The sequence below is a fragment of the Canis aureus genome, chromosome 12 (assembly GCF_053574225.1).
Source record: "Canis aureus isolate CA01 chromosome 12, VMU_Caureus_v.1.0, whole genome shotgun sequence".
Taxonomy (NCBI): domain Eukaryota; kingdom Metazoa; phylum Chordata; class Mammalia; order Carnivora; family Canidae; genus Canis; species Canis aureus.
This window is the reverse complement of record NC_135622.1, coordinates 30,334,740-30,350,899: the sequence shown is the minus strand read 5'-3', so window position 1 is coordinate 30,350,899 and position 16,160 is coordinate 30,334,740. Positions and strand designations below refer to the sequence as shown.

General features: G+C 50.1%; 1 protein-coding gene across 3 annotated transcripts; it reads left to right on the top strand.

The window, feature by feature from the left end:
- The first annotated feature begins 119 nt into the window (after positions 1-119).
- Positions 120-12,810, top strand: TMEM127 (transmembrane protein 127). Of its 3 annotated transcripts, XM_077843404.1 has the most exons (4): positions 120-279; positions 700-1,017; positions 9,431-9,595; positions 10,361-12,810. In XM_077843404.1, the coding sequence occupies exons 2-4, from the start codon at positions 774-776 to the stop codon at positions 10,666-10,668; spliced, it is 717 nt and encodes a 238-aa protein (XP_077699530.1). In that variant the 5' UTR covers positions 120-279; positions 700-773; the 3' UTR covers positions 10,669-12,810. The 3 variants fall into 3 exon arrangements, with proteins under 3 accessions (XP_077699530.1, XP_077699532.1, XP_077699531.1); XM_077843406.1 differs by lacking the exon at positions 700-1,017 and having other exon boundaries at positions 125-279; XM_077843405.1 differs by lacking the exon at positions 120-279 and having other exon boundaries at positions 675-1,017.
- Positions 12,811-16,160: the final 3,350 nt, after the last annotated feature.

The following is a 16,160-nucleotide window of genomic DNA, read 5'->3' as shown; positions in this document are numbered from 1 at the left end:
CACCCCGCCGGCAGCCAGTACCGTGGGACAGCCTCGAACTACCAGTCCCGTGAGGCCCTGCGCGGGGAATCGGCGGCGCGCCCAGGCTGTGACGCGCGCGGGGGACGGGGCGGGGAGCCGGAGGAGGCGGAGGCAGAGGTGAAGGAAGCCGGAAGTGGATCGGGCCCGGGTCGGCCCGGGCGTTGCGGGTTTAGGGCCTGGGATCGCCCTGCCCCAGGCAGCTGCGGAACCCGTGACGGAGCGGAGCGGCGCCATACCGGCCCTGAGGCCTACTGACCGGTGAGGAACAGGGGTCGGTGTGGGGGAAGGTCCTTTCTGGCCAGAGGTCGCACCCCAGAGCACTGTTCCCAGATCCCGGATCCCCGATCCCCGCGGCCCAGCCTGTCCCCCGACCCCTGGGCACTCTTTGGCCGAGATCGCGGACCTGGGTCTCTCTCGCATCAGTAGCCGGTACCAGCACCCCCAGTCCGTTCTGCCCCCATCCTGGCCGGCTCGCAGCCCTCTCCGGGTCCCTATTCCGAACCTCCGCAGCCCTATTCCAGGGACCCCATCCCCGCCCCCCCCCCCCCGACTCCCTGCAGCCCTCCTTTCTGTGCTGGGCCCCAGGTCCCACCCTCTATCCTCCCGTGTGGGCCCTGACAGCGTTGTGTCGGCCTCCCCTTCTGTGAACCCAGCGCCTTGCTCTCCTCCCCGGGACAGGCAGGCTCAGCGCGCCCTGCGGAGGTCCGCGGCGACCAGCAGCGACCGCGGAGCGACGGCGGGCGGCCCCGGGCATGTACGCCCCCGGAGGCGCAGGGCTGCCTGGCGGGCGCCGGCGGAGGAGCCCGGGAGGCAGCGCTCTGCCCAAGCAGCCGGAGCGTAGCCTGGCCTCGGCTCTGCCGGGTGCCCTGTCCATCACGGCGCTGTGCACTGCCCTCGCCGAGCCTGCCTGGCTGCACATCCACGGTGGCACCTGTTCCCGCCAGGAGCTGGGGGTCTCCGACGTGCTGGGCTACGTGCACCCGGACCTGCTGAAAGGTGAGGGCGTTGCGCGCCGGCCCTCTTCTTTCTGAGCGATAGGGCCTCCTTGCTGATAGCAGAATGTGGTGCGGGCTGGAGCAGAGATAGCCGGCGGCAGGCTCTTGGCTTGAAGGAAACAACCCCATTCCTGCCTGGTGTTCATGCCCACCAGGTGGCTCTCTTTGGGGTCTGGCCCCTCATTAATTCTGATGTTATTCAGCCAGGCACCTACTTCTCACGCCATGCTAATATGGACTGCTGCTATTTTAGGATACTGCTGGAGGAAGGGCGCTATACAGCGGTATGTGGGGAACAGATAAGGGTGCTAGGCATCACAATTAGCTGTCCCCCTTCTAAGGAGCGTATGGGATATAGGAAGGTTTCTTTGGGCAGCCTGATGGAGGGAGGAAGAGAACTTTTAATGTGGCTAGATTTTAAAAGATATTTTGGGAGATCCCTGGGTGGCTCGGCAGTTTAGCGCCTGCCTTCGGCCCAGGGCATGATCCTGGAGTCCTGGAATCGAGTCCCACATTCGGCTCCCTGCATGGAGCCTGCTTCTCCCTCTGCCTTTGTCTCTGCCTCTCTCTCTCTCTGTGTGTGTCTCTCATGAATAAATAAATAAAATATTAAAAAAAAAAAGATATTTTGGAGTTCTGCTATAATTGGGTTGTTGCTAGAGAAAAGGGAAGTCTGGCATATTCAATAACCAGAAGTCAGTTCCGTTGCCACTCTCAGTAAAACAATTGGAATTTGGTTCTTGGAACCTTTCCAAGTGGGCTTGATGGAGCTAAGGTTGCTTTGTTCATCATAGTGCTTCCTAGCCAGGTAAGCAGAGGAAAGGAGAAAGGGACTGTTCTTTACTAGGCACAGAGGCGGCCGATCTGGGGGTGGGAGTGGGAGTAGGAGGCTGTCTGATGGCATCCCATAGGTCATCTTGCCCAGCCCCATGTCCAGTAATGAAAGTAAAGGCTGTATGGTGTGAGGGCAGGACTGCACTTGCCTTGCTTCTACCAAAGAAATAGAGGACCCCAAAAAAGCCTTTAGTAACAGCAGGATTCATCACCCCCAAGGTCTTTTGAATCATTTATGAAGGTCTTCATATTTCCTTCCTGAACCACCCCCTGGCTATGATGCATTCCAGATGTTTACTGCCCCACATATCAGAAGCATTAGATATCTTCACATTGCCTCTTTAAGGATTCAGTCACAGGGATTTGGTGAAAAGGTCAAATTCCCTGCTGTGCTTTGGATTATATACCACTTTTGCAGGTCTAGTCTGATAAACCCTAACCTTGTAGCCTAATGTTACCTTTCTCTGTGAGTTCTCTTGCTATTTTGCATCTCGAGTTTTTAAGGCTTGAGGATAATTTTGTAGACAATAGGATGGGAGTGCCTGGTTTATTTCCAGATTTCACCATGATGTCCTTGGCTGGTTTGGTTCATTGAGACCCAAGTTATATACATAATGCTGGAGGCCTTGTAATGTGCAGCTTTTTGTCTGGCATGTAGCTGGTGGCAGAAAGGCCATCAAGCTTGCGTGGACTCTGGATGGTTTTTCCCTTAACACATTGCTTCTTTGAAGCACAGCTGCTGCCTTTCCACCACTTCTTGCATGCAGGTCTTTGCCATCGAGCCTCTGCTGTTTGTTTCAAAAACTTGGTGTCACCTACAAACTGGGAGAGAGTTCACAGTGCTTCTCCCTTTCAAATCATTCCTGGGGAGGCTCACAAAATTTGTGTGATGGAGCGAGAGGCACTCTGATCCCATGTTCTTATTTCAGAGGTCCAGGAGGCTGTGGCTCAGAGAAGTGAAGCGATTTCTCCAGGGCCACACAGTTAGGGGCATAGCTGAGGCTACTCACATCTGTTGACTCCAGTATAAAATGATGCTTCTCACATGCTCTTTAACCTTTGTTTTACTTCAGTGTCATAGAGAATGATCTCATGAGTTTTCCACTTTGGAGTGCATCCTTGTCAAAGGCATTTGAAAAAAAAAAATCTTGATGTAGGTTCTCTTTTGTTTATTTATATATTTACCCTTTTTAAGAAGTTTTTTAAGCCAGATTTTGTCTTTTATAAAGCATGTTACCTTACCCTTTACATTACATGTACTTACGTGTTTAGGGATTTTAACCCATGGATAGTTGTGTGTGTGTGTGTGTGTGTGTTTAAGATTTTATTTATGGGGGCAGTGAGGGGCAAAGGAAAGGCACAGGCGGGCTCCACACTGAGCATGGAGCCCAACACAGGGCTCAGGCCCACACCCTGAGATCATGACCTGAGCTGAAACTGAGAGTCAGACGCTCAACCAACTAAGCCACCCAGGAACCCCAACCAATAGATAGTTTCAACCTGATTTTCTGTGGCCATCTTTTTGGCTATTGCAAGCTAGGAACACGCTTAGGATGTCCATTAATAAGAGAGGTGACCGGGATCCCTGGGGGCTCAGCAGTTTATCGCCTGCCTTTGTCCCAGGGCATGATCCTGGAGTCCCAGGATCGAGTCCCGCATCGAGCCTGCTTCTCCCTCCTCCTGTGTCTCTGACTCTCTCTCTCTCTCTCTATGTCTATCATAAACGAATAAATAAATAAATCTTTAAGAAAAAAAAAGGAGAGGTGACAGTTGTACCTCACAAAGTATCACAGAAGAAGGCAAGGAATTAGGAGGTCCCTGGTTGCTTCCCTTCCTTTACTTTGTACCTGTTGGCTTTTTGCTACCCAGTGGGCCTTTAGATATGGGCTATCCTGTGCAATTATGTTTATCTTTAAGGCCTAACCCATGTCCTAATGTGGAAGCCTGGGATATTCTCTATCTCAGGAGGGAGCAGAGCTTCAGGGCACAGATCTGATGCCAGTAGATGCCACCAGAGGGAAAAACAGGCCCTACTGGGTCTCTGCAGGTTAAGGGGTAGGCAGGGCTGTCAGGCTTTGGAGCAGTGCCTTCTGTTTTCTCTGCCCCTGGCCTGAGTGCCAGGCATTGTGCTAGGCACACTCCACATCTGGCTTTGGTTTCTCCTAAGTATCTTTATCTGGCAGGTATGTCCTCACCTCCACTTCACAAAGGTCTCAGGCTCAGGGTGGTCAGGTAACATGGGCTCGGAGGCAAACAGCTGGTGTGCACGGAGGGGACCCCACTCTTTGCCATCATACCTTAGTGCACTCTAGGTTTCTTTTTCCTTCTGTCAGAGCTGTCCAAGGCTTATTATTTCCCCATTCTGGTTGAGATTTTCTCACAAGCCCAGCCAAAACTGCTGCTTATCCCTCATTGCCTCAATATTCCAGCTCAAGTTGGTGATCCTGAGGCAAAGCCACTCCCCCTCCTGCTGTCATTTGCAGAGCCCCAGAATGCAAATGCTGGCTGGCTCAAAAGATTTGGTCCTGAATTCTTGCCCTCCCCAGGAGGTACCTGCTTCTCGCACAGCCCCTCACCCTGGGCCCAGGTTCAGAGATACGTTCAGACTGCTGGTGGCCCCAAGCAGGGGGGCCCCCACATAAGCGTTCCTTCTGAACCCCAATCCCTCTCTCTGATCTGCGGCCAGCAAAGGGCAGCTCTGACAACTTCAGGAAGCATCTTTGGAGAATGAGGAAGTTTGGGTTTTGAAGTCAATGAATCACAGTTGACAATAAGCCACTGGAAGTGCAAGGCCCTTCCAGGAAGGGCCAGTGTGCCTGCTGAGTGGTGACTAATGCAGCTGGCACTTCTGATGCCTGCCTTGTCGGGCCTGTCCCCAGAGTCAGCTCTGCTAGGACCATGGTAGCTGTGATGATGCCCCTCCAGGCACTAGAGGACCCTGTTGGAGTCTGATGTCAGAAGGCTGTCTGGAAGCCAGAAAGTCCCAGTGAGCTACGCAGGTGGGATGAATAAGCACTGAGAAGGATTCAGGCCATAGGGAAGGGTCTCTAACTCACAGGGACTCCAGGGAGGGGTGAAGCGAGGGGAGATGAGAGAAAAAGAAGGGAACTGTCCAGAAGCCACTTTACCCTTCCTGCCTGCAGCCTGTTTGGGTTAGGAGTCTGTGAGGACAGTGGGCAGGTAGACAGGAAAAGCCAGGGCCTTCAAAACAAATCCAGCCCAGTGACTCACCAGTAACCTTGGGCAAAGTCAATTCCTTGGGATTCTATTACACAGCAGCTGCCTTCTTCTCTGGTGACTAGAGGGGACAGTCAGCGATCATTACCAAAATAAACAGCACAACTGGAGAATAGGATGTGTTCTCTGCCTTACCAGAGTATAGTACACTGTACCACTTGTTTGAACTTAAAATTAGGACTCTGCCCCATGTTTGGGCATTTCGTTTCCCTTTAGCAGCCCTCTCAAGGGAGTGGATATTCAGTGCTTTCCCTGCCATACTGATGGCTGGCAGGGGGAGAGAGAAACAGACATTGAGTTCTTGACCCTAGCATAGCCTGAGCTGGGTTCTGAGCATGTCTGGGATAACTCTGCCTGGCTCCTCTGTGTGCTCTGAGACCCTTTGATGAGAGGCTGCCCAGGATGTGAGGCTGACTCCTCGTGTATCTATAAGCATCACTCCAAGAGAAGTTTATATTGGCTTTTCCACTAAGCCTGAGGGTTTACTCACAGCTTTGGAGCGGAGAAAGGCAGTCATGTTGAAACAAAACCCAGTTGAATTTTGGGTCAAAATCTTCTCTGTACTACATCATCACTCTGGTGGGGCAGATTCTCAGCCTGGCTTTAATGGGCTCTCTCCCTGGCCCACACTGGCTGATGTGTGCAGACGAAGTACTGGCAGAAGGAGGAAAGGGACACCAGGGATGACACAGCTGTGGCCCAGCTGTAAGAGCCCAGTGCTGAGGGAGCAGGCTAGTGGCAGTTAATATGGGCTCTTTCCTGGCATGGTGTGAGTTGACTATCAGCATACCCCTATGTACGGGGAGCAGGTGTTTGAACTTTCATTTGCTAGATGAGAGAGGAGGGCAGTTAAGTGACTTGCTCAAGGTAACACATAGTCTATGGTCCACCTAGAATTTGGTGCCGGGGCTGGTGCCTTTCTGGTGTCCCCAGTGCTTCTAAGAGCCAAACTCTAATGGCTGCAGAAGCCTAGAGCACACCAAGCAGGTTTTGTCCAGTAATTCCCAGTGTGAGTACCTTTCATGGCTTAATTATCCAAAGCTTTCTTGCCTAGAAGAGGTTTCATCCTTCCAGCTGTTCCCATAGTGAGCTCAGCAGCTGCTGGCTCCGAGGATGGCTCTGACAGCATTCATATTAACTTTTGACCCTTCATTCAAATACAGCTCTTTAGAACTTGATTGATTATCTCCATCAGGGAAAAATGAAACTGCTAACTCTGGTGCTTGGTGATTCTGAGCATCATGATACAAGGGAGCCTGATCCAGGTTAGGAGGCTTCACTGTGCTGTGTGACCTGGAGGAAGTCACTTAACCTCCTGGAGCCTCTGAGTCCTGATCTGAGCTATGTGATGAATCCCCCAGAGTGGAGTGAGGCTTAACTAAAATAACTTTTTTTTTTTTTTAAAGTAGGCTCCATGCCCAACGTGCAGCTTGAACTCACAACCCTGAGATCAAGAGTCACATGCCCCACTGACTAAGCCAGCCAGACACCCCAACTAAAATAACATTTGACCCATCTGTGTGTACAGGCTATTCCTGGAGGGGTACAGCAGAAACCACCAACAATGTTTTCTCTTGGGAGCGGCAGTTGGACATTTGTAAAGGGCGATATGTCTTCTCTGAAGTTTTTTATCATGTGCAAGTTTTCCTTAATATTGAAATAATTGTATTATGAAACATAAGAGAGGATCTCTGGGTGGCTCAGCGGTTTAGCGCCTGCCTTCGGCCCAGGGCGTGACCCTGGAGTCCTGCGATCAAGTCCCACATCTGGCTCCCTGCATGGAGCCTGCTTCTCCCTCTGCCTGTGTCTCTGCCTCTCTCTCTCTCTCTCTCTGTCTCTGTCTCTCATGAATAAATAATTAAAATCTTAAAAAAAACATAAGACACATAGGAGTATATATAATAAACGTACATTTTTAAGGATGGTAATAAAATGAACATCCTGTACTCCCTATGCAGCTGAAGAAAGTGTCTGAAGCCCTGGTGTATTCTTTTTTTCAGTTAAAACTAATTGTTGGGGCACCTGGGCGGTACAGTTGGTTAACTTCCTAGTCTTGGTTTTGGCTCAGTTTGTGATCTCAGCGTCCTGAGATTGGCCCCACATTGGGCTCCATGCTCAGTGCAGAGTCTCCTTGGGATTCTATCTCCCTCTGTCCCTCCCTACCACGCTTGTGCGTTCGTGCGTGCCCCCCCCCCCCCCCATAATGAGTCTTTGGAAAAAAAGTAATTGTTAAAATATAGTTGATTTTTAAGAACCACAGTTAAAGCACCACTCAGTGCCTGGCCACACTAAGTAGTACTGCTGGAATCAGAACACTGTCTACTGTAGCACAGAGTGTGATGTAAGCCATTACACCCTGCTGCTCTTAGGTTATTCTTGGAAGCACTAGAAGAACACTTTCGTCCTGCTACGTGCCCATGTGGAGCCCGAGATGAACTATCTCAGAGAGCTTTTAACAGTATTCAGATACAGGGAGGAAACAGTGCCTACCTCTAGGAGCTTTTCTTTTAGTAAGGCCCGTGGGTTTCTAGACTTTCAGGCCACAATGCTGACTTAGGCTATGCAGGGCTGGGTTAAGTGAAGGCTGGCCCTGGTTGCTGGCAGCAAGCTTCTCGGCAGCAGATGGTTTCCCAGACTGGGTGACTGGGCCCAAAACAGATGGTTAGCTGACAAGGGAGTGACAGAGAGTTCTGGGGCAGCTTAATGGATGACCTGCAGCCAGATCGAGGCATAGTAGTCCTGTGTGGGCTCAGCCAACATCTGCTTGGTGAATTCTAAGCCTGAGGCAGAGAATGCATGCTGTCATACAGGCCCAGAGTCTCTTGATATCTGGTCTGGTTCTTCAGTATGGGAGGCCAGACCCTCTGCCCAGGACCCAGAGATGTCAGTGTCGGTTGGTTTGAGTCTGCTTTGTGGGGTTCAGGTCCCCTCTCCAGGTTCTTGGACTTTCTAATGGTCTACCTTGCTCCAGGCCCAGAATCAGTGTTTCTTGGAATAGAAGGCTTGGCCCACCTGCATGGGAATTCACCTGGCCTGCTTGCTAAAATCCAGATTCCGAGGCCCTGCTCCAGGTCAAGAGCTCAGAATCTCTGGGGCCTGAGCACATGCTCTCAGTCAGCACCCCTGTGATTTCCATGCACCCTAGAGTGATGGCCATGACCTTACAGCCTCTCAGCCTGAGATCAGGACTCTGGAAAGGAGCCTATAGTCTAAGAACTCCCAGCCCTTTCCAAATTTTCCTAAATCAGTTGGCAACCCATGACCTAAATGAAAGAAGAACTTGCTCATGGCTTGAATAGACGAAGGAGAGAAAGTTAAGGCCCATTTCTTTTTATCAAAGCTTAAAGTGGTTTCTTTTTGGATCAGCCTTTATTCTGTCTGTGTATCTCTGGGAGCTCTGGTAGTTTATATAGATATAAAATGAGACTCACAGTGTTGTCTAGATGACTTTTTTGTTGTTGTTGTTTTAAAGAAGAAAGTGTTAAAGTCTTAGAAGTTGGCTCTATATGTCTGGTGTACAGTTGTCATCGGGGGTCCTCCCTTATCCACGACCCTGGGGACTCTGAATGTCGGGTCTCCTGTTTGAGCATCTTCCTTTTTCTTGATTTACTTCCTCATTTTGGTAGAGCAGGTATTCCTCGATGGCTTCACCCTCATTCTAGGAGGTATTGGGGGCTGTCAGTTTCCAAGTCTGTCAGACTTTTGTGGTATAAACTAGTTGCTTCTTAGGTTTTTTTCTCCTTCTGGCTTACACTTGGGCTTATCTAGTCTGCTAAGTCCATTCCGAGGAGGTCTCACTCCTTTTAATTTCCAGTGTCCAGAATTTTGTTTTGCCCCTTTCCTCTTTGTGCAGATCCATGCCTTATTTTTTTTTCTTTTGTTTTAGTAGGGTGCAGGGAGGGAGCAAACATCAATGTGAAGGTCTAGTCTACCATCTTTCCTAATTTATTTAGCAGTTTTAATTCTCTGTGGCTGTCTTGGCTCAAAAGTCAGTGGGCATTTCCTGCCAGCCTAAAGCAGACTTTAGCAGAATGTGTTAACACGTCAGGCTCATTGTCAGGGTCTTTACGAGTGGTCAGCAGAGTGTGGCAAGTCCAAGGAAATGGGGTCCTGCACTTAGAATGATTTTATTGGAAAGGGAAGAAAGACTTCAAACACATGGGACCCTTTCTGCAGTTCACCTCCTCTGTAGGCTGGCTGGGAGCAGGAGCTGAGACTGCTCCCTCTAGTACTCCCCCTGCTCCCCGATACTGTGATGGAGAGGGACAAACTCTTCTCAGCAGGAGGACTTCCTGCACCAGGGTGTCGCTTGGGGTCCTGAAGATTTGGTTCTTCCCCTACAGACTTCTGCATGAATCCCCAGACAGTACTGCTTCTGCGGGTCATCGCCGCCTTCTGCTTCCTGGGCATCCTGTGCAGTCTCTCTGCGTTCCTCCTAGATGTCTTTGGGCCCAAGCATCCCGCTCTGAAGATTACCCGTCGCTATGCCTTCGCCCACATCCTCACAGGTACGCTTGGGCCTGCTCACTGTGGGGAAGAAATGGCCACAGGGCCAAGGCATCCTGTCTGGAGTTGCAGATGGGGATGAAGGGGCTGCTGTGAGCAGACACATTCTAGATGCTCATTTCAGCTCTAGCCCAATGGACTGCGAGAGCAGCTTGCTTCTTTTGTTTGCATGTATGCCTGCCAGGACCACAAACCCACTCAGCCCAGCTGTAGAGAGGGAATGTTGTTAGTATTCCATAAGAAATCTTGGTGCTCTCTAAGAACTGGAGTTGAAGCTCAGCTGGGCTCAGGGGGCCCAGAATGAGCAGGGAAGGAGCCAGGGTGTTCAATGTCTCCCCTGGAACGCATGGTCTCATCGGATTCTCTCCTTCCTGCTTCCCCGCACACCACCTTTCTGTGCTTAGATGCAGCTTCTCCCCTCCCTCATGACTGGACTGGTATGATGATTTGACTTGTGGTGGTACTGACTCCAGCCTCCACACTGTGTGACCTGGTCTATCCATTTCAAAGTACCCAGTGACTTCTAGCAGCCTGGTATCTCGATTCCAAATTCTTGAGACAGAGAGACTCTGACTGGCTCAGAAGGACTCAGGCATCTGGCCCTGGCCCAAGAATCTCACGGCCAGGAGAGCTCCCTATCACAGAGTCTGGGGCCAGGCAAGTTCTCTGAGAATGGGGTTTGGGGAGATAGACTACAGTTGGTTCTTTAAGCATCCTGGCTGCAGGGTGCCTACTTACTCCCCTTCTGTGCTATCTCTGTCCCCCAGTCCTGCAGTGTGCCACCGTCATCGGCTTTTCTTACTGGGCTTCTGAACTCATCCTGGCCCAGCAGCAGCAACATAAGAAGTACCATGGTTCCCAGGTCTATGTCACCTTTGCTGTCAGTTTCTACTTGGTGGCAGGAGCTGGTGGAGCTTCAATCCTGGCCACAGCAGCCAACCTTCTGCGCCACTACCCCACGGAGGAGGAGGAGCAGGCCCTGGAGCTGCTCTCAGAGATGGAGGAGAATGAGCCCTATCCAGCAGAGTATGAGGTCATCAACCAATTCCAGCCGCCCCCGGCCTACACACCCTAATACCAGCCAAGGGTATTCTTCTGCAGCAGCCCCTCCCCACTCTGCAGCGCCTCTCACACCCAGAGGAGCTCCTCTCCCCAGCAGGCCTCACTGGTAGGATCCTGACCATTTCACCAAACCTTCCCAGGAAAGACTCTGCCTGTAGGGTTGTTCATGTATCCCTACTCTCGAAACCTGGGATTCACTGATTTTATATAATGCACTGTTTTCCCTCTTGTCACCTTCCTGTCCCTTTGCGGTCACTAGTCGTTACCAACCAGGGATGGTCATAGAAGTTTTCTCCCTTCATGGGCCATAGCATTGAAACTTGGACTTTCCCTGGGGAGCTGCTGACAGCGGGCACTCCCAGACAGAAGAAGCATCAGCAGATCCAAAGGGAAAGGGGACCGTGCCCTGTAGGCTCACTTCATAACAGCCAGCGTTTGTCCCCCCGCTGTAGCCCCAGCCTGATCCCCACCCCCCATTCCTTCTTGGAGCGCCACAGCAATGGGCTGCCCGCTCCATGGAATTCTCTGCACTTTAGTCTTTGGACTTCCCATCACGTGTGTTCTGGTTTTATGGGAAGAAGGAACTGCTGTCGGAAAGCAGAGCCAGTGCTCTCCCCGCCCTGCCCTCGCTTGGGTGGCTGCAGCCCAGGCCAGGAGAGCAGCAGCTGGCATGGGCCTGAGGCCCCATGGTGCCCATAAGGGATCAGCGTTGAGGGGGTGGGGCAAGTCTCCCTAGCCCCTTCACCTTTTAAAATGTGAGTGGTTTTAAAAGGAAAAAGCAAAACCAACCAACAGCAACAATACTCTTTTTAAACTAGTGACAAGACTGTTGTCAGTTTTTTTCAGACACTTAACCCATTCCTTTTGGCTCAGCAGCGTTTTGGGCCATACCTCCCCCCAAGCAGCTCCTCCCTGAGCGTATCCCTGTAGAATGCAGCCTCTTCCCTTGCTCCCTTCCCCACAGTGACCCCGCTCCCTGAGCCCTTCCTGTGGAACCCAGAGCCCTGTCAGCCCTGAGGGGCTGAGGTCTGTGGCCTGGCTGGCTGGCCAGCGTGGTGCTCCTCAGGACTGTGGCACTGAGATATAACCTGGCCTCCGTGCAGGAACAGGGGCCACAGCAGGCAGGAAACCCACCACTCTCCACATAGGAACAGTAACCAGTGGGGTCCCATTGCGTGAGGTGTTAGAACCACCCTGTCAGACTAGCAGACCTGGCCATGTCCTTCAGGCTCAGTGTGTCCCCTAGACTGTGACTTGGGGCAGCAGCTTGCCGCATGCTCCTCTTCTTGAATGTACTCTGGTGTTGCCATGTGCTACGGGCTCTTTCTTGCCTAGCCATCACTGGCTATCCCATTTGCCACACATGGCTCTGGGTCTGGCTGAATGCTCTGCCCCAAGATCTGGGGCACAAAGTGGGAGAAACTTGAGAGACCTTCAGTGTGGATCGAGATGGCTAAGCTTCTTTGGAATCAGTGTCCAGTGCTGAACTAAAAAGCAGATTGGATCCCAGTTTCCTTTCACAGGCAATAGACAGAGCAAGACTGGAGAATGGAGACCACTCTGGAATTGTGGCTAGAAAGGGACTGTCTTGTCCCTCATCCTTCTTCAGCTAGCCTGCCTGGGATGTCTGGACAGATGGCCTGTGTGGGAGGTGAAGACCATGTCTGTGCCTGAGTGAGCGGCTGCTTGGAGTTCACTGTGATGCCAAAGTGTGTCCCAGGGTGACTCTCACACTATTCCAGACTCTTCTATTAGGCAAGAAAGACTGCAGTATAATACCTGAGCAAAAAGCCAAGGAGCTAAATTAAGTCTTATGTCTTTCTGTAAAATCCAAATTTGCCTTTGGCAGATCTCCAGGGTATGGCCAGCTCTCTCTGACCATGGGTATCTAAGCAGGCAGACCAAGAGACTGGGCACCAAACACGCATGCCAAAGTGACCAGTCATCTCATGAGGACCCAGACATGACCCTGTGGACTGTTCCACGTGATTCAGAACCCACTTTTTATTAGCTCCCCATACCTCTGGCCTTTCTCTTTCCCCTGCCATCCTGACACTGATAGTTTGTCACATAAATTCCCCTGGTTGTGTTTTTTTTTTTTCTAGAAAAAAAATTAAAAAGCAAAACAAATTACAAATAAGAATGTAAATGCCAACGGCTCCCTGTCATTTTTCTGTCACAATCTCCCTGATTTGGTTTGTTCCCTTCCTTTTAGAGAAGCAGGAGAAATTGATGAAGTGTGTAATTTTAAAAGGGGGGAGGGACTTACTTTGCATGTGGTTATTCCACCCAAGGCATTTTCACCTCTAAGACCCTCCTAATCCTGACAACTTCCACACCAGGGTCCCAAGGCTAGGAGCAGTAGATGCCTCCAGCCCAAGTCCCTGACTTCAAACCCTGAGCTCTTCTCTGCAGCTGCTGGTTAGTTGTGGAAGAGAAAGCTGCTTCCGAACTCCAGCCATTGTATGAGAAGAAATAGACTTCTTCAGAGCTAGGACCTGTAGAAGGAGCTATACTTTCTTTGAAACCCCAAAGAATGATTACTTACTCACAGGGAGAGGAATGTGAGTGGAGACTGTAAGTTATAGAAGAGCTCTTGAGCATCCATGCCTCACATGGTCACCTACTTTCCCTTCACTCAGCCGACACACTGGGCCCCAGACAGCACAATAAAAGAGCTTAGGGCTCCCTTTGAGGAGCAGCCCATTCAGGTGTTCTTTTTTTCTTTGGAAGAGTATACATCTTTCTTGAGAGCTAGGAATGTGTTCTTTCATTTCATTTCAGACATTTACAAATGGCACCTTGAGTTATACATAAGGTACCATTAGGCACCACGAGAAGAAACGTGATGACCAGCGGCCCTGTCTCCAAGGATTTTATATTCTTAGTTCAGGAGATGGACTTGTTCACAAAAAGGCAGTGAAGTAAGTGGTCTAATGAACAGTCGGGGAAAGTGCGGTGCCCAGAGGGGAGGCTGGCTGTGACCTGAGTGATTATGAAAGGCTTCATGGAGGAGGAAGCATTGAGCCAGGCTTATTGTGAGAGTTTGGAGGTAGGGTGTGGAGAACTCACCCTGAAGGAATAGCTACAGCAGCACAACTGGAGGCCAGAATGTCGTGAGAGAAGAAGTTAGAAAGGTGAAAGGGGCCCATTTAAGGCACTATTAGCAGTGGGGAATCCCGGATGGGGTTTTGAGAAGAGAAAGGGACCCAGGATTAAAGACTGCTGACAGTGTGAAGGAGGCTCAGCCTCATGCTAAGTGGAAGAGTCTGTGGGTATGGGAAACGGGAAGTGGTGTGGAGGCCTGGAAGCTGGCAGAAGGGGAAGAAGAAAGCAGTCCCTTTTGGCCCCACCAGGCTTGATGTCTCATGACATCAGGATGAGAAGATGCAGGGTGTGAAGAGCAGCAAGGAGAGAATGCTGGGGAACGGAGGAAGAGGTGGTTGCATCTTGGGGAAGAGCAAGTTATTTTCTTAAAATAACTAGAGAATCTTCAGCTGACCTCTTACCCACAGATGTCCACTCCATCAACCACTAAATTCACAGATCTCAAGGTTCCGTGGGGAGACAAAGAACTAATAAACATTTTGGTCCTTGGTTTCAAAAACCCTACAATCTTCTCCCCTGCATTTTTTTTATGGGAGTGGCATTTTAATGGGCGATGGGAGGTGCACGGAAGGGAGTGAATGTCTCCTCTTTGAATGGTGTTCCTAAAGTAAAGGCACTTTGTTAGGAACATACTTGGAGAATTAAGATAGCAGTTCCTCACTTTGGGGAAAATGGCTTTGCTGCTGTGGCCAGGGGGAGGAGGCAGGTTCCTTGTGAGAGATTTCAGTGGTCTCAAAGCTGAAGGATTTATGTTGGCCTATTCTGCCCACTCAGCTAAGTGGGAAAACACACAGCAGATGGTGAGGGGCTTTGTAAGATGAGTTCGAGAGATAGAAGCCCCTCACCCGGGATCCTGGGTGGCTCAGCAGTTTAGCGCCTGCCTTTGGCCCAGGGCATGATCCTGGAGACCTGGGATCGAGTCCCACATCGGGCTCCCTGCATGGAGTCTGCTTCTCCCTCTGCCTGTGTCTCTGCCTCTCTTTCTCTCTCTCTCTGTCTCTCATGAATAAATAATAAAAAATCTTAAAAAAAAAAAAAAGCCCCTCATCCAAACCATATGTCTAGGTTTGGTAATGAAAAACCTTCAAAGAGACATCTGTGGTTCCATCTTTTTTAAGGGGTTGCATGGCTCTGAGAATGGGGCTGAAGGCACAGGGCCTACAGGCAGCCCTGTTTGGAAGCTTCCTGTTCTTTTTGTCTCTAGCAAAAATGGCAGCTATCCCTGTAAAGGATCTTCCCTTCATGGTGAGTTCTGACTAGACACTAGCTCAGCCCTCCATGTTGGTTTTACCATCCTCTTGGGGTTCTCCCACCTGAATTTCTAGTGCCATCATTATTGGCAGGGAGTTTCCTTCTGAAATAACCTTGGGGTGGTGAGTGGTTTTGTTTTAAAAAAGGGGAAGGCTGTCCCTGATTGATTCTTTCCCACCTGTTTGCTGTGTTGAGCTCTAGTAGAGTGGTGAGAGAAATTTGTGCATATGTTCACTTGAACCCACTATTATGTAGACAGGCTTTGTCTTGTTTTTTACATTATAAATTTATTAGGGCCAGGGGGTCATATTTTTTTAAGCAGTGTTCACTCACCAAATACAATGAACACAATGTGCTTTTGAAGGATGCAAATGTATTAACATATACAATCCTTGCCCTTGAGGGCCTTCCAGTCCAGCTGTCAGGAAAGAAGAGATCTTTAAGGCAGAGACCTGATAAGGGTACTTGATGCCCCTTGAGACTCTAATGGTCTAGGAAGGCTTCATGAAGGGGAAGAGACTTAAAGAATGAGTAGGCTGTCATGAGAGAATAATGAGAGAGTGTGAAAGCAGGAAAGAAAGAGACAGGCTTTGGGGAACAACAAGTTAGTGTTTTGAGCAGTGGCGATAACCCACTGGAGGGGAGTGATAAGGTGGATGGACCCAGCCCCTGAGGTCCCAGAATGCAAAGGTATTGTCAGAATACTTAAAGCTGTAGGATACAGAGCTCTTAACGCAGAACTATCTTAAGTAGAATTTATTGTTTCCCATAACTGAAAAGTGACTTGGCTGGATCCAGGTGCTCAGATGATGATGTCAAGACATCATCTGTGTGTGTGTGCGTGTTGTTCTGCTCATCATGAGCTCAGGCAGTCTCTCCCCAAAGGTAGTGAAGATGGCCAACAGGAACCCTAGGCTCACACTAATCTCTTGTTTAAGGACTGGGATGTCTCTTTTATCCAAAGGATTTTGCTCTGGTTCTGGAAGAGTTGACCTGAAGTGTTTTTGGCCTGGTGGTTTCATATAGAACCCTATCCTTGATGACAAAAACAGATGCTTTCATGAATTATTCTAGGTTGTGAATGAGGGGAAGCTGCCTGCTAGGAAAAGATTGCAAATGTGGATGAGTATAAGGATGAATGTTGTT

What these genes read in the sequence shown, in the direction of transcription:
- TMEM127 (XM_077843404.1), top strand. Translation starts at nt 774, where the DNA reads ATGTACGCCCCCGGAGGCGCAGGGCTGCCTGGCGGGCGCCGGCGGAGG. An exon ending in GCACCCGGACCTGCTGAAAG is followed by an intron (nt 1,018 to 9,430) that starts GTGAGGGCGTTG and finishes CTTCCCCTACAG; the next exon opens with ACTTCTGCATGAATCCCCAG. An exon ending in CTTCGCCCACATCCTCACAG is followed by an intron (nt 9,596 to 10,360) that starts GTACGCTTGGGC and finishes TCTGTCCCCCAG; the next exon opens with TCCTGCAGTGTGCCACCGTC.